Source organism: Andrena cerasifolii, chromosome 3, assembly GCF_050908995.1.
Source record: "Andrena cerasifolii isolate SP2316 chromosome 3, iyAndCera1_principal, whole genome shotgun sequence".
NCBI classification, from domain to species: domain Eukaryota; kingdom Metazoa; phylum Arthropoda; class Insecta; order Hymenoptera; family Andrenidae; genus Andrena; species Andrena cerasifolii.
Window position 1 is genome coordinate 7,588,412 of NC_135120.1, and position 17,537 is coordinate 7,605,948.

A 17,537-nucleotide genomic window follows, 5' to 3' on the forward strand; every position below is an offset into this window, starting at 1 on the left:
TATATTTCAATTTTATTAGTTTTGATTTTATTTTTAATGTATATATTTAAAAATAACTTTATAATAATTGTAATTCGGAGTAATTAGAATCGAATATTTTATGGTAACTAATTTTATAATGTAATTTATAAGTATAAGATTTAAATCAGCTATACAGTTTATTTCGAACATAATTTTTGTAAATTTAAAGTAAACTTTTATTTTATAGTTAATATTTAATTTACAAGAAATTAATTTTTAATACCTTTAATCTGCAAAGTTTATTTATTCATGCTTTTATGTTATGTTATGCTAAATAGTATTTTCTATAGATTAGACCAACAGATGCTGGTTTTATTGCTGTGATCCGTTATTGCTGAGTCCTTTACGAGTATTTTTTAAAAAAAATTATAGAAATCGGTCAAGATTCGCGCTGTCGAGCGATTTTTATCCAAAACCTTACACTGTGCGTCGGCAAACGCTCGCGATTTCGGCGCGGCCAAGTTAATCTTTGACCTCGCATATTTACTACTTTCACGTGCATGCATCACCCTACCAAGGAGTCTCCGATATTGAAATAAAATTCATTACTATTTGGAAACATGGTTACAACTATGTTTTTCACCGCAATACTGTAACCGCATTAACCCGGTTAACCGGGTTACAGATGAATTCTGTTAGCCGGTTAGGCGGGTTAGTCGACGATTCGGCGTACCGAACCGGGTACGGGTTAGGGTTCGGTTTAGTAAAACTTAGATTAGTAAAACTTAACCCGTTAATGCTGTCTATATGATGTGCCAATGTTACCCCGGTACACTAACGTTTTTAACATATATTAAAGAAGGAAAAGGACAAAAATTGTATACATTTTGACACTTGCAGTGCAATTACAAAAGATGCAATATTATAATACTTAAAGCAAATGTAAACATGTTAATTTTTAAATTATATAACAAAAGTTTCTAAAACCTGCCAATGTTCCCCCAGTTTGCGGTATCAGTTCCGTGTCAGTTCCGTATCCGTCGTGCCAGTGACCCTCTACGTCCCTCTTCTTCTTACCACTGGCACGATCAGCTGCCGCGAGCCACGAGACTCTGTCTAAACTGGCGAAAATCGCTAGAAATATACGTTCCACGCGTAGGAACGCGGCACTAGGGAGTCTCAAGTGGCGTTCGGCTCGCCGTTCGGTTCAGATCCGAACGCGGCCTTAGGTCGAACTTGGGGTCTACTTTGACATAACCGAGACTTAACGCACGCCCGATGTAGATTTCTTCTCTATGCACCCGAAGACGGTAGGGTGAACGAGTTCGCAAGCCCAAGAGTCCTCTGATAACAAATGCTAGCCGTCCCCCGTTGGTGAAAACACGCGGGACAATAATTGTAACGATAAATAGGATTGGGCAGCGCGACGGAGGCAATGGGACGGAAAATCAGTCGGTTCTTCTCCCGGCGTGCCGTCAATGAGGTGGAGAGAGGAGTAGGTACCTACTCTCGCATTCCGATGAACAGCGAACCCAGAAACAGGAGGGACTGGCAGGGTGACAAGTTGCGATGGGAGAAAAAGCGGGAGAGAAGGTGGATAGCAGGGAAACAGAGAGGAGAGGCAAGAAAGAGTAAAGGAGAGAGTGATCTCGCAAATCAGTAGAAGGCGGCATCGACCTCGCGTCTCCTCGTCTCTCTCAGTCCCTGTTTACTCTTTCCCTGCTTCTTCCTCCCGCGGAATCCTTTCTTCTGTGTGTGCATTGTGCGGATAATACCGGTGCTGGCTTCTTTTACGCGGCTGTGGGCGAAAACGAGCCGGGAGATATAAGGTAGTTGACCTGATTCTCGATCGCTTAGTGATTAGTTCAGATTTTATTAGGTTGAAACAATTATTCTAGTGGGGAAAGAGACCGAAATTTCGTCAGGATAATAAGTTTACGTATTAATGGAGTCAATAAAATTGAAAAATATTATTTAAATCGAACATTTTTGTTAATATAGTAGTTTAAAGAAATCAATCTTTGGAACGCAAATGTCGAGCAGTATTTTGTAAATGTTCAGAAACATTTTGTTATCATTAAAATAAGTAAAAAGATAGAGAATTTAAAATTGTATATTTTATTAAACATATTTATCGAGTTCCGATAACAATATAAATATTTATTAAGTATAATACTATAGAAGACAAAAAATACTGCGTTTAAAATATTTGATAATTTTGTGATTAATTAGTACGATATATCTGTGTATTATTCGAGCAAAATTAATGAAAGAAATTAATTCGAATTAACGTTTTCTTTATCAATGAGATCATTTTTCTTTTTGGTTAAAGGCTTTTTATTTGTATTTTGTTGTTTTTTAATATTCCTTTCTTCTTCAGTTATATATTTTTTTTAATTTTTATTAACTCTTCCTTTCTTATTAAGTTTACTGCAATCATCTCTTCAAGATTCTTTATTAGTCGATTTAAACTTAACTTTTTTTCCTCTACTAGTTCGCTTTTCAACTCGAATTGTAATAATTTTTGCTCTGTCTTATTTCTTTGAATAGTTGATTGTAATTTTTTAAGTAGCGTCTGTATTCTGACTTTTTCTGTTTTTATTCTACTTAAATTTTCTTGTACTTTTTCTTTTATTTTAATATTATTCTGTCGTTGCGATTTCATTTCAGCTTTCCTCTCTTCATCTTTTTGCTTTTGTTCGTTTTTCATTATATGCCATGATCTCCATTCTGCAGCAGTTGCCACATGTGGAAGCTGATATTTGCTCTTCTTTATTTTGCTTGTCATTTAATTTATTCTGTGGCCAAAATAGGTACTCTTTAAATGGTGACTGGGAAACAGAACCTGAACAATAAGATTCTATCAGTCATCTACATTTAACAGAAGAACAGGAAAATAAATATTAATATCATACCCTTAAGTGTGGTAGAATTGCTTTTTGTATGATTTTCTGTACTTAGTACAGAAATCATTGTGGCTTCTTCAGTTCCAGTTTCTTTATTTTCTGTGTTAGAATTTAAATTCATACTAATACTATTCTTATTTCTAAACCTATTATCTACAGTCAAATTTAAAGGCATCTCAGGAACTGCTATATCATTACAAACATCAGTATCCTAAATGTACAGTATTTCTGAATAGCATACAATGTATATATTAATATTAATTATAACTTATACGTACAGAACATATTAAATTAATACGCGATAATTTCTTTAATGTTTAACTATCAAAGTTGCCTTTAAAAGTACAATTTTTTTTCTATTTGAACTTTGATTTTTCACATTATGAATATTAAATAATTAAATTCTAAGAAACTTCTTTACCTTTAAACCTTTATTTTCAATTTCAATACTACCATTTTGACAGACATCTTCCTTCGTACCAATAAACTGTATCATAATATCATTATTTTTGACAGCAGCAGTATCTGTAATAACTTTATTTTCATCAAATCCTTTATCCAAAGGTGCTGTATCAGCTACATCAATAGCCATTCTGTTTTCATCGACTTCTTTATTCGAAGATACATTAGCAGCTTGAGTATTTATTCCATTAGCATCTATGCTGTTGACATTTTTGTGTTTTGTTTTGATTTCACTAGTTGAACCATCTTCGTTTACAATAAGTTCCTGTATAACTGTACAATTGCCATCAAGTTTACTGATAGGGGCAATCTTACATTTATCAGTTGTGCAATTCAAGTCAATGAAATCATTAGTGATATCCATTTCAGTTATACTACTTACTATATCCCCTGGTATTTTATCTATGTCAATCAGCTCAAAATTATTTTCAGCTTCAGGAACCTTATTTTGAGATCTCGACCAAAAAGAATATAATTCATCATATTTTACTGAGCCAGTCCATTTTCCACTATTCAAAGCATTTTTTTTTAATTCTTGTAAAACATCAGAATCAATATTTGAGTGGATAAAATTTATATTTTCTTGAAAAGCAGAGGTACAAGTAATTTCTTTGCTTATACCACCTCCTTGATCTACTTCTTCGCTACTTCGAATTAATTTATTGTAATCTATTGCATTTTCAGAAAATGGATAAAGTCCACATTTTCTGAACCCATTTGGCAAAATCTTTGATTCTACTGAATTTAGAGCATTTTTCAGTACTGATGGAAATAAATCTTTGTTTAAGGGTTGGCCACATTATTTTCCATTCGCCAAGCTTGAACAGCATCTTTATAAGCTTTTTTTAACGGACGGAATAATGCAACGTCCAGAGGTTGCATGATATGCGTTGCGTTGGGAAATAAAGCTATTAACTCCATTTGATGCTCACTACAAAAGTCACTTAGTGACAAAGTTAAATGAGAACTGTGCCCATCTACATATAACACGAGGGGAAATTCGATTCTTTTATCAAGACACCATTGGTAGAAAGTATTTACTATGTACATATAAAAAGTTTCACTAGCCATCCAGCCTGTTTCACTTTTCCCCACAACGAATTCTTCTCAAAAATGTTGCGCTACTAAAGGTGGAATCCTTTGATTATTATAAATTACCATATTTAAGGCTAATTGTCCAGCAGCATTTCCAGCAATAAGAGCTGTATAACACTCCTTATCATTTCCACAAATATTATATACAGACTTTGTGCCCTTTCGTACTAATACTTTACTTCCCTTCGAACTTAAAAAAAAAGCAGATTCATCTAAATTAAAAATACGCTCTGGACCTATATTTAGAAGATTTTTGGATTCAAGGTACACCTATATCTCAGCAAACCACATTTTTAAAGATTCTTTTGTGACATTTGCTCTTCTTTTTCTTAAGTTTTGGTACATTTTCTCAGATAAGTTAGGGTTCCTTTTCAAAAAAGCATTGTACCAATGTTTTGATGGCCTTCCTTTTGGGAAAGGTGTGGTCCAGTTTCTTTTAAGTACAATATTTTGAACGCTCTCTAATAAATTTTCTTTCGTCAATGGAAATCCACATTGACTCGCATGGAAAATCCATTTTATTAATTCTGATTCTTCTTCTTTGCTGAAGACACTTTTAGGGCCTGGTTTTACATTGATGGAATATTTTCCCTTAACCCTTGAATGAAGGGCGGCATAAGGCACGTTAAATGCTTCACTAGCAGCACGTATGCTCGTACCTTTTTTAACATGTTTTAACGATTTTCCCTTATCCGAAAGCGTATAAAATTTCTAACTTCTTCTTACATTGTCATTCTGTAAATGAAAAATTTTAATTCTTTTAATTAAAGAACATTATATATAATTTAATTCAATGATCGAAAATAAGGCTAGGTGCATAAAACTGGACGGCATTGTTGATCATCTAATTAATAATATTAAAAAGTAAATACATTACAACTTACCTTTTTCTCCTTAGCCACATTTACTTAAGTATACTATTAAAATAACCCAAAACCGTTTTTTCCGACTTCCGAGACAAAGTTTAATGATTAAAACTATTGCGCACTTCGTTAAGTAGACTAGAAAGTAGGAGAAATGTTGAAACTCTGATACTACTCGAGTATTATAATTATTTCCTCACAGATGACACTGCTTATGCGTCTAAATTTTTTTTAACTGTTTCTTAAATAGTTTATAAATATAATAACATTTTATTGCTTGTACTTACGACACACCAATTATTTTAAAATAGTATTTTTTACTTCGGTGATCGACAATTGGGTTCCGATCGAGAACCGGGTCAACTACCTTACCGCGGAGGAAAGGGAGGGAAAAAAAGAGGGAAGAACGATCGGTATTCTCCCACCGCCCTCTCCCTCCCCCCTCCCAACCGGACCCCCGTCGCCGCCATGTTCCACGCATTTTCGAAAATAGTCTAACCTAAAAATATGCGAGAACGGGAGGGATGGGTTCAGAAGCAACGAAATTGCATTTGTTCCCGGCGAGGTTCGATACGCGGACGTCGACCGCGATCGAGCTCCCCCCCCCGGGGAAACTTTTAATAACTCATCGAGGACCGTTCGGTGGCCGCGCCTTCGTCGCGCGGAGAAAAGGGTATCGTTAATTGGATTTACCGGTAGCTCGGCTCGTTTCGTTGCGCGGAAAACGAATCGAATTAAACATTAATTCCGTGTCGTCGACGGGTCCCGAAGAATTTAGTCGCCCGACGAACCGGGCTCGAAGTTAGAGCGCAGCGAGTCGAGAGGGGGCGGCCGACCGCCTTTCGTCGATCTTTATTTCGTGTGAAATCGAGCAACGGTTAGGATCGTCTGGGGAGTTTCCTCTGTAAAGTGTAGGATCCGAGGGGTGCCATCGGCTTCATTCTCCGGTAGAAGGATTAATTTCATTACTCTTGATCGGAGAAACTGTACACAGTACGCCCCTGGGTTCTTGACTTTTCCTGCACGCAACTGGGGCATCTTTACCGGCCGCTGCTTTCGTCCCACCACCCTGTACACTTCTTAAAAATATTTCGGCACGTTTAGTTCTCCCTTGCGACACCGAGCGTCTACCCTTGGGCGCGCTCCCTTAATCTCCACTTATTTATCTTAATTGTGCTCCCCCAAATCAGCCCGGATTTTTCGACTGGTTGCTCGATGACAGGTTACCGGGGTGTGGTGATACCAGAATGGTGTATCATCATCAAAAACGGTCACCGCGTAATCGCGCCGCGCGTTCGCGTTTAGGCTCCCACGGACCAACGCGAATATTCGCGGCGGCAGCGAATCGTGATGAATTATGATATCCCTTTTTCACAATTAAATCAATTGGTTATCAATGATACTGAAGTTATGAATATCCAGACTTCAACAATATTGAACTCAACTCCTATATTTGTATTTTTTGTTTTCTTGTGTGTTTCTAACACAGGATGGCGTTTCAAGCATTTCGCTTATATTGCCCAACAACGAATGATAGTCATTTTTCCTTTTTCCCTCCTCTCTTCTTCGGGTGATGGTCACCCATCTTTTCCCAGTACGCCGCCCCGTGATGTTTAACTTCGGTGATCTTACGGGAACCGGTGTTTCCATCACGGCCATGGCCGCTGTCACAACTCCTGTATAATTAATGAAATTGAAACTATAAACACATTCCGTCTTTTAGATGTAGACAACCGAATAATTGTTCCCTATAAGATCTCTATTAATCACTACATCCACAGATGTAATTCACTCATGAACAATTCCTTCGTTAGGTATAAAAATAGATGCCACTCCTGGACGAATTAATCAAATAACTATATTATACTCAAATCGAGCAGAATAAAATTATTCTATGGTCAATGTTCAGAAATCTGCGGCTCAAACCATAGATTTATTGTAATAGAAAGAACATCCGTTAAAAACTTTAAAAACTGATTAAACTCATTTCAAAACATTCAAAGAATTAATTAAAAAATAACATTAAATTGTCGTTTTAAAATTATTAATAAATAATATTTTTTCATTAGATGTCCGAAATGCAAGAATTGGTCTCTTAAACCATATTATAGCACAAGCGAATACTTCTAATGTCGCGGATCAGATAACACTGCCCATAAGTCACCACGTATAAAAAAAACTGCTGCCTTATCTGATCCGCGGCGCGGAGCGGATATTCGCGTTGGTTTGGGGGAGCCTTTTACTCCGAAGTGAAATGCCCGCGGCGCGTGATTAGATATCCAGCCGATTTGAGGAAAACTGTTCGCGGGTATATGAAGGGAGATTATCGCGGGCCGGTGGGCGGGGAAAGTTGGTAACCGGGGACCGTGGACGGTGAAGAGGCCCCGGTACACAGTCGGATGGGATCGTTTATCCTGAAAATTGCCACTAGCGCGGCGTCCGTATTAATTGAAACGCGACACGCGCGGCCTCCACTATGCAAAGAATGTCCAGCGGGCGACGACAATCATCAATTGCGCGCGGGTGATGTCGCTCGCACGAATCGCCTTTATGATGCCCGTGCGCGGACGTTTAATTACGAACACTGCTCCCTTGGACTGTCGCGATATCTGCACGCGACATCCGCGTGTCGTTAATATTGCTTCTCGTTTTCATGATTCGTATCGCGGCCGGTAAGCGTAGCTGATAGCGCTGCCCGCGGATCTGTTCTGTGGCCGAACAAGTCGGGAAGAGATTAATGCTCGCGCTTCCCGCTCCATCTTGACCTTGCGATTCAGGAGTAGCATCGTTGCCATATTTCTGTTTACCTAAGTCGCAGACTAACTTTTCGGATATTATTCCGAAAGGGACAGGGGTGGCCGATCGAGATGAGGTTTGGGGGAAGGAGTGGGGAGGGGGTGTGGACTATAAATCTAAAATTGTAGCTTCGAGTATTTATTAGCTTTCGAAATATTAATACAAAAAATTTTGTTCATTTTTTATTGTTTTTATTTTTTTTTTGGACGTTGGTGCAGGCTTTTCTACCCGGGAACTCTTCCTTCCGTCCCCTAATCTTTTCATTTTGAAAATTTGTAGCCTCACAAGGGGAGGACACCATGTGGTAGACACGGATTTTGATGAGACTTCGCACGATGGATCTGTGTCGAAAATAAGTGAATAGGTGTGCGAGTGTTTCTGCCAATGGGCCTTAATAATAGAGATATTTACATGGAAATTATTCAAAATTTCATAGCGGCCGTGGCGTTTTAACACTATTCCTACCGACACTTCACGTATACTTAATCCTACCTTTAGCACAACTTATGAAAATAATAGCCAATTTGACAGTATAAAAATATAGTTTCTTTTATTGAGAAGTATATCATGTACATACGTATATTTGAGGAAAAGTGGTGAAGTTTAATGACGATTCAATTACGTTGTATATAGGGTAAGTGTGGGTATTACTGCGGACTTTTAAGAACGTTCGATAAAACGCTCAAATGAATGAAAATCCCTCCTCCTTTTGTTTAAAAGAAAGTTGGGACCCTAATAATTCCATAACAAAATGTGAGGGCGGGGTAATAGGTACAGTTAATTAAAAATACAGAGATTGAAACATCAATGTCATTGCAGGAGTTACTGCGGACATGGTATGCATTACTGCGTGCCAGTTACTAACGAAATACCAATTACTGCGCGTGTGTTACTACGGACTGATGTTAGGCGAAATATTAGTACAAGAAAGCCTATTGACTTTTCTGTTATTGTTTAATATTTTTTTCTCACCTTTATCTTTTCTTGGCTTCTTTATAGAGTGGTAATTGTCACTCACGCACCGCGGCTCACTTTGGACGTTAGGTTGAAGTACGGTCGGAGAAAAGATTAGGTTACGCTGTCGTCAGTCCGCAGTAATACATGCGCATGGTGTAAAGTACTGCACCTAATACTGCGGTGAGAAATAAAAATTAAAACTAAAATGTAGATGACTGATTCGCTGATTTTCTGGAAAATAATTCTTACTCTATCCAGTAACAACGCTGCATTACATGTATTACTGTTAACAACAAAAATATAAATGCTTTTCAAGTAGGTGTTCATGACCGCCATATCGGGAATCGACCGAAGTTTCGCCTTGCCGAATTTCAAACTACGATAAAAGAATTAATAATAATTTTGCTGTATATATTTATTAATAATTATCTGTAATACAGTTTAAAATAATTTTATCAAATTTTTTCATCAGGTTATGTACTTTCCAACATTAAATATGTTCTGCTTTAAAATATCCGCAGTAATCGGGGCATCCGCAGTGCCCACACTTACCCTAGGAAATTCTAATCGAAATTTAAAAAACGGTCATTTGACCGGTCGTGGTGGGATTTAAAGATTTCCCCAAGTTAAAAAAAAAATATAAAAAATACCTAATTTATAAAAAAAATTTATAAAGTTTTTTTTTAACGTGGAGACATCTTCAAAAGGCACCCCGACTCCACCAGAAGGGAATCTCCCGCGAGCGCGAGGGTAGTGTGGGATATTTACCCACTAAAACCCTAAATTTGTAATAATTTACATGTAAATATCTCTATTATTAAGGCCCATTGGCAGAAACGCTCGGACACCTATTTACTTATTTTCGACATGGATCCATCATGCCAAGGCTCATCAAAATCGGTGCCTGCCACATGGTGTCCTCCCCTTGTCAGTCTCATTTTTAGCATCGCCAAACTCGAATCGGTTCGCTACAATGCTTTACGCGTCCTCCGCACTAACCTAGCTCCAACCAATACTAAAACCCGGGACAATTTGGAATGTGGAATGCGTTGTGTCGGTATAAGTCAACAGAAATATTGTTAAAAGGAGGGACCGTGGCAAAGTGATTAAAAACAATCTGTAACGCGTCCCCTTTTATGCACAACTACCCCTGTATATTTTTAACACATTAATTGCCGAAGCTAAAATTTTATAGTTGGGGTCTTTCCACACACCTCGTAATACCCACGAAGTTTCATCTCGATCGGCCACCGGTCCCTTTCAGAAGTACAGCCAACATTTCTAGCCCCCCCTCCTCCGAGCAGAGTGCGCAAGAAGTAAAGGAAACTATCTCACGTTGAATGTCAAGATGAAAGTTAACGTTTCATCGATTCAGACACGAGGATTCATATAGGTGAATCGGCACGGACACCATTTTTTTACGAGCCGCCACGATACTTTAACTTTGCGAAATACGATGGAGAAGATACGGATAAGAGCGGTGTAGCGACGAGTCATGCTCGCGCGCCGCTTGAAATTGGGTTGAGTATCACTGGCGGATTTGTAATAAGTGTAAGCGGAGCGGTACAGATGCGTCGCTCTCGCACTGGTCCCGTTTGCGCGCTCGCGTACGCGCTCGCGCGCGCTCTACTCTCTCGTCGAATCCCGGCGCAGCGTGAAACCATGATGACGCAACGGCCAAGTGTTGGTGGAGGTTGGGAGTGCGGGCGACGTGTCGCGAATGCGCCTGTGTAAAAGCGTCGCTGCCAGCTGCACGGCAGCCGCTTAAGTCGCGCTCGCGACTCTCGCATTCAGGCCTCCAACGATTTCTATGTCTCTCGGAGAAAGTTTCCTTGTTTTCGTTTCGCAGGATACAGAAATAATCGGCGTCTCTGTTGTTTATTGCGATTCGAAACGTTTCGTACAGGAGGGTCTAAATCAGCTCCGATAAGAGAGCTGATCTCCGCCTTGGTCGAAACGAAACTTCTCCCATCTCTTTCGTGAGAATTTATACTTCATGTCGGGCTTGTTGTCTTTCGTTGTTACCTAGCTACTGAAATTCCTGCACTTATATCGTAGGCGTTGAAAGAATACCGCACATATTCACTGCGCGTAACAATGTGTATAACGTCGATCGTCACTTACGTTCCCCCCCGGCGATCTTATAGTTCACGGTGCATCATATTGACTCGGCTTCCTTCGCCTGACGCCGCACTGACACAGCGTAGGACTATCGGAACTATACATGGTAGACGCGCGTTACGGTACAGTCACCGTTCTCGGGAAGAGAGGAGAGGAGCGGAGAGGAGAGAGGTTCTCTCGAGCCTTTGTAGTCGGTGGCATGATACGGGTGGTGTAAAGCAAGTAGGCAGGCAGGCAAAGCTCCGATCGACGAACGAGTGGAGCGCAAATCGGAGTCGAAGTCGTGACGAGTCGCCTCGGGTCGACTCGGCTTCGGGGACGAGTGGAGCCGAACGCGCGTGGCTACGTGCGCGCTTCGCCATGCCGTGGTGTGGCGTGGTGCGGCGTGCCTTAGCACAACGAGACGGGACGGGTTGAGACGAGACGACACGAGACGATACGAGACGGGACGAAACGTCACGAGACGCAGAGCGGTGCGGTGAGGTGAGGCGAGACGAGACATGGCGAGGCGAGCCGAGCCGAACCGAGGCGAGGCCAGTCGAATCGAGGCGAGGCCAGTCGAGTCGAGCCGAATCGAGAAAAAGAGAGTCAGTGGCTGGCGACTCTTCGGGGCGTCAGGTTCTCCGTGTGGGGCTTGTTGTCGTTTCGCGCTCCCCGCGAACCACGTGCGCAGCGTGACAGCTCCGCCAGCGGACGTAGAGTGTACGCGGCGTTATCGTGCGACGGGATCTAGATTCTCCATTGCTCTCGCATTCTCCCCGAAAGTCAGTTCGATCCAAACTACCGAACTCGTCGCACATTAACATTACAGCTCTTTATCAAGTACTCGCGATCTTTGGGGTCTGCGATACGTACGATAAAGTGCCGTTCGTTGAACCACGAAGCGCGCCGATAAGGAGGAGGGACGCATTCCCAGTGCTAGCCGCGCGAAAGATCGCCGCGGATATAACAACTTTAAATTTGTCACGATGACTTGGCTACGTGCCCTCGACGGTTATCGCAGCCGAGACTTTCGTTAGCAACTCTTATCGGCGGCTACGAGAATAACCTGATCGCGCTCATGCTCGCTCACGCGCCGCGTAAATATTATGAATGCAGGAATCATCGAATCGTGCGACGAGTTAAAATTACGATGTCGCCTAATCGCGCCCGACGCGTTGCCAACCGCGAAAGACGCGCAGAGGAGAATCGCGCCAAGGGCGATTAAAGTTCAGAGAGTCTATCGGCTGCTTTGACCGAAATCTCGTGCGATTTCACTGTCACTGGCCACCGAAAAGAAACCGGAGCGGTAACAGCACGGTCGCCCCTCTGTAGTCTCATTGAGGTGGTGTAACGCGAGCAAGAAACGTAACGCGGGTAAATTAGTCGCGGAACGGGCACGTTTGCGACAAGAAACGGAATAACAACGACCGCGGGCCGGAAGAACGAGGAAACGAGCGTGGAAGGAGGAAGAAAGAGGTGGCGGAGAGAGCTTCGTGTTTGCGAAGAGGATCAACTCCGTGGAGCATAGACAACCACTGCAGTGGGACAGAGAGGGATAGAGAGGAAGAGGCAGGACGCAGATAGAGAGAGAGAGAGGAAGCGGGCGGGAGAAAGAGAGAGATAGATAGTGGGAGGAAGGAGGAAAGTAAGAGGGAAGACGAGATAGCCAGGAGAGGGAAGAGAGAGGAGAGAGAGGAGGGAGAAGATTTCTGGGCACGCGCACTCCACCTGCTAGCGTGTAGTGGCACGCGCCATACTCACCCCGCTCCGCCGTCGTGGACGCTGCTCCGCTCCCCACCCCTTTCCTCTCGCAGTCCCTCTTCAGCGTTACCTCCTGGTTCTACCGCGGCCGTCGCTGCCACCGCCGCCGATTCTTCCCTCTCATCCCCGACACCGTCGACCCCCGCTCTCGGCTTCCCCTCGTTCCTCGGTGCTTCTCCTCCCGTGGGAATCCCCCTCACGCGTGCCACGGTCCTCAGACCGGGACGCGCGGGAGTCAATCGCTCGCGGACTTCGATAGGACTAGCACCATAGGGTCCTTGCTCTTCTTCTTCTCTTTTCTGTCGTACGCCACTGCCGTTCGAGCGTTCGCGCCTCGTACCTTCGCTGCTGGTGTGCCTCCCACGTGGTCCTACATTTGCCTCTCTGTCGCTGTTCGCTCGCCTCCTCTCCTCCTCGTTTCCCTGCTGTCCTCTGCACAGTGCCTCCGATTGGTATCGAGAAGAGCGACGCCGCGCAGGAAGCAGGTAGAGAGAAGATATTCGGAGTAGAAGGGGGAGAGAATAGTAGCGTGGTCCGCTTGGGGACGGGCGCGTGGCCGTCGACCCAGAAAGGATTCCCAAAACATCGAGAGCGCAACGATCTCGGCGAATTCTCGCGTACGAGCACAGTAATCTGTACGTGACAGGGGCGGGAGGAAGGGAAAGGCGAGCCGTACGAGGAGCGTTGCCGGCCGATGTTCGCGTATGAAAAAACCCGGTCGTCCTCTTCCACCTCTTCCTCCTCTTCTTTCCGGCGTCCGACTGCTGGCAGGGGGGCAACGCGCTGCCGGCCGATCTGTGCATTGTAAACAAAGGGAACAAAGGGCCAACGGCGACGACAACGACGACGACGACAACGACGACGACGACAACGACGACGACGACAACGACGACGACGACGAGGAAGACGGGGAACGAGGACGGCGACAACGACGCGGTGCTGAAGAACGTGGAAAGGGAAGAACGCGGCGCGAAGGAGGAAGGAAAGCGAACGAGCGAGATAAAGAGTGGGGGAGCGACGCGTGCTACCACCGCCGTTACTTCCATCGCAACAAAAATAGTCGAGTCGCCGTGGCGGAGTGGCGACAGGGACACAACGAAAAGGGAAGGAAGATAGTGGCCACCTAGGAAGGAGGAGGAATAAAGTTATCGTAATACGTACACGCACACAATGTGCGACTGGCGGAGTGTAACGGTCACGCACAATACACGGTAGTTGGGTGCAACTCGCCTCCTTCGACTGTTCTCCGTCGCGTGTTGTGACGTATCGGCGAGAACGCGCACGAGGGTTACGAGCACACACTTGATCGAGGATCGTCAGCAAACGGAAATAAATTCGTGGTAAACCTTCGGATGATTCGAGAAGCACAGACAACGAACGGAAGAAAGAGAAAAGCCCAGCTTGAAAGCAAGGTATTTTTTTCTGGACTACAGCGAGATTCGGCTCTGCGCGTTGTTTTCGTGCCCTTCGGTTGCCAGCAGTGACAAACAGCCAGTGCTTGATCAGCTGTTCGCCGCGAACCTCGAGTCGTGCTACCTGTAACTGCCAGTGAGTTTTTGACCGGAATTCGTAACAGAAACTGTCTAAACTACGCGATCGCTCGCGAGGATCGTTCCCAGTGTCTTTTAACGCGCGTTTCAAGTCGACGTTCTCGAACCACCTGTTGACGATTTACGAGGGAAAATCGACGCGGCCGGCGTGATTTTCAGTCAGTCATCGTTCGCGCGCACGGCTATCGGAAGTGCCGAGTGTGCTCCCCCCCCCCCCCATTCCTCGTCCGAGAAAGTGGTCGGACGGAGCTGCATCGAATCTTCGCGCGACAATTGCCTCGCGTAAACATTCGCTTCGCGTCAGTCGTGTCGGATGAAAGACGACCACCAGCCCGACGACAGATCACGAGAGAGACATGTTCCGTAAACTTGTGCACCGACCGCGGAGCATCGAGGCGCATTATCGATCGCTAAGTCGGCGGCAACGATCGATCCTTAAATATGCGAGTGGAGAGAGCGCCGGTGTCGGATCGTCGTCGCGTTGACTGTTGTTCGCAGTGAACGTGTTACCGAGGCGTCTGTGATACGCCGTTCTTATCTCCCGCTCGGATCGCCAGTGACAGACTCGAGCGCGCGGAGGGTTCGGAGGTCACGGAAGCAACCGTCGAGCGATATGCGGCACGCAAACTCATTTCTTCGGCCAGAGGAGAATTTCGGCGCGTCAGCGTGGACCGGAAGGGACCGTTACCGACCTATAGGTGCGCGCCGATGTCGCGCGCGAGGGCCACGGGGCCCGCGGTTCTCAGCCCAGCGTCTCGCCCTCGGGCATCCGCGTTAAACCGAGAGTAGAGAGTGCCACCCTAACCTCGAGCGACAGCTAGTCAAGTGATCGGAAGGGCATTACGTGTAACGGGCATCGGATCGGCTTCGATCGTGTATTATTCGGCGGCGGGGAAGGCTCGCGGTAGACGTTAAGCTGTACAGAACACTGTAAATTACACATAGCTATATCGGGATCACCCATCGGGGGGCGCTCGCGCCACAGTGATAACGGGGGAACGGTGTTCCCCCCACCAGCCGCCCCTCTGTCGTTGTATGCGTCGTCACGGGAAGAGGACCTTCACGCGGTCGCGAAAGAAACTTTGGCGCGGCCACCGTTCCCGGAAAAGTGCGGAAAAGACGAAAGCGAAAGCGCGAGCATCGTGTGCCCCCCCGGCTCTGGCGCGGCCGAGAGAATGACCTTCAAGTTCCGCTGAGAATCTTCCGCCCCGACCCTGTCGAACGTCGTACGTGGAACGTGGAACCGCGCAGGGGAACGATGGATCTGTAACGAGCTGCGATCTCGTGGTCGCGACCAAGCGAATCGCCGCGCGTGTGCTTTTTGGTGCGGGCATTGTTGTGCAGTGCGAGGAGTAAGAAGTGACCGGCGGAGGGGCATGGTGGGACCCCACCAACCAGGGCCACAGGCCCGGGTGGCCCCCCTGTAAAAAGGAAATCTTCTCGCTATCGTGATCGGCTCGTGCACCATTAGACTCCCTGGAATGATGGTATGTCCACGAATTCAACATGTTCTCTTATCTATCCGTGTCAGAATCTCGTTCCTTTTTTTTTTTTCTCGCGCGTGATCGCCGTGCAGGGAGATTTCTGGCTCTCTTGTTTTCTTTCCCCGCGGAAAGAGATCTCTGGGTGGCAGTGGCTGCTGGAACGTTTGCGTTACTTCCGAATGCGATTACCTTAGGTAAATACAGCGACTCGCGTTAATATTCGGACACCATGCTGTATGAGAGATTATTGCTCTCTCTCTCTCTCTCTCTCTCTCTCTCTCTCTCTCTCTCTATATATATATATATATATATATATATATATAGACTTTTATGTTTCTACTAACTACTATATATATATTTACAATAGCGTTATTGAATTGCTTATTTTGTAATATATTAAAACACTTATTGTAGTTAGTAGAAACATAAAGTTTATTTAATTAACAGACATAGTTTTTTTGCAAAATAAGTGACGAAGTAAAGTATGTCGAAATTTAGCATCGAAAAAATATTCGGACACAACAGTTTACTGGCTGTAGTAAGTAGTTGGATCAGTGTTGCCAACTCAGATTTTTGAAAGTCCGTAGAGAAAAGTTCAACATTCCGTAGAATTCCGTAGATCCCCCTTTGACAAATCCGTTGATCTACGGATTTTCTTCATAAGTGTTAATTATTAGGGGAGACCGGGGCTAGTTGATACAGACGATTATCTCGACACCGTATATATGTAGCTCCTTTTGAGCGAGATTTGTGAAGATTGTTGTTCAATTCTTTCCTACGATACAGCGTACGAGTGTGTACATTGACGTTAACAATCGTTTTTTAACTGTTTTCGTTTATATAGAGAAAAAGTAAATAGTTTTGATACGTACAAATTGATCGTCCAAATAACATTTTTTCATTCATTTTGTGTGTATTTTCTCAAGTTTTCGCTTACTATATATTAAAGAGGAAGGACCAAAGTATATTTTACCATATTTGTTATCAAGTAATTAATTCAAACAGAAATGAAAAACATTGAAAACTGAAAAACTTATCAACTAGCCCCGGTCTCCCCTACATATATGAAAGAAGCTAATTCCCTTGCTCATAGAAACCGTCCTTTCCCAAATCCTTTCTAGAAATCTTATATTTCGACCCTCCCCTAACATCCTCAAAAAAATTATTGTCACAACAAATTCACAAATTACGAAAAAAGTTCACGTGCAAAAGTTGTGAAATCGACTTTTACTGATCCCACTTCCGTACAAGAGCTTCTCCCAAAAATAATGTTTCCCCGACAGTCGTTTTCGTCAAAGCCTTTTGTAAATTCACGAAAAGGAATTAAAAAAGTTCACATGCAAAGATTCTGAAATCAACTTTGCTAACTCCTATTGTACTCGTTCAAAATGCAGGGTAGTAGAACTAGAAAATAATAGCTTGAATTCCAGCGATTAAGTGTGATTAAAAGCTCTTCTAGTGAAGTGGAATTTAGCTACCCGCAGTAAATCGGCAGTTTGGATCGTAAAATCAATGGGTCAAATTAAACAGTAAATTGTTTCTTTAATCCGAATCAGAATCTTTTGTTTTATCAATTTCGAATTACCTTAGTTTTACTAT

General features: G+C 43.6%; 2 protein-coding genes and 1 pseudogene across 8 annotated transcripts in view; 2 read left to right on the top strand and 1 right to left on the bottom strand.

Annotated features, from left to right (window-relative positions):
* Positions 1-17,537, top strand: part of Mam (neurogenic protein mastermind) — a 292,981-nt gene that overhangs the window by 147,560 nt on the left and 127,884 nt on the right. For 2 of the 7 annotated variants that reach the window (XM_076808500.1, XM_076808501.1), the window contains exon 1: positions 11,747-14,316. The exons of 3 other annotated variants lie outside the window; for them this stretch is intronic. In XM_076808500.1, coding sequence (XP_076664615.1) covers positions 14,257-14,316 — 60 coding nt within the window. In that variant the 5' untranslated portion in view covers positions 11,747-14,256. 2 more of the 7 variants (XM_076808502.1, XM_076808503.1) reach the window with 1 other exon arrangement.
* On the bottom strand, positions 2,195-5,417 carry LOC143367044 (uncharacterized). Its single transcript, XM_076808657.1, has 4 exons — positions 5,309-5,417; positions 3,289-5,159; positions 2,877-3,078; positions 2,195-2,806 (listed from the first exon to the last, which is right to left on the bottom strand). Exons 2-4 carry the CDS (start codon positions 3,691-3,693, stop codon positions 2,643-2,645), a joined length of 771 nt encoding a protein of 256 aa, XP_076664772.1. The 5' UTR covers positions 3,694-5,159; positions 5,309-5,417; the 3' UTR covers positions 2,195-2,642.
* LOC143367226 (cytochrome c oxidase subunit 2 pseudogene) lies at positions 6,664-7,300 on the top strand (annotated as a pseudogene).

What these genes read in the sequence shown, in the direction of transcription:
- LOC143367044 (XM_076808657.1), bottom strand. Translation starts at nt 3,693, where the DNA reads ATGGATATCACTAATGATTTCATTGACTTGAATTGCACAACTGATAAA. An exon ending in TTGAAAATAAAGGTTTAAAG is followed by an intron (nt 3,079 to 3,288) that starts GTAAAGAAGTTT and finishes CTGTACATTTAG; the next exon opens with GATACTGATGTTTGTAATGA. An exon ending in CAATTCTACCACACTTAAGG is followed by an intron (nt 2,807 to 2,876) that starts GTATGATATTAA and finishes CTTATTGTTCAG; the next exon opens with GTTCTGTTTCCCAGTCACCA.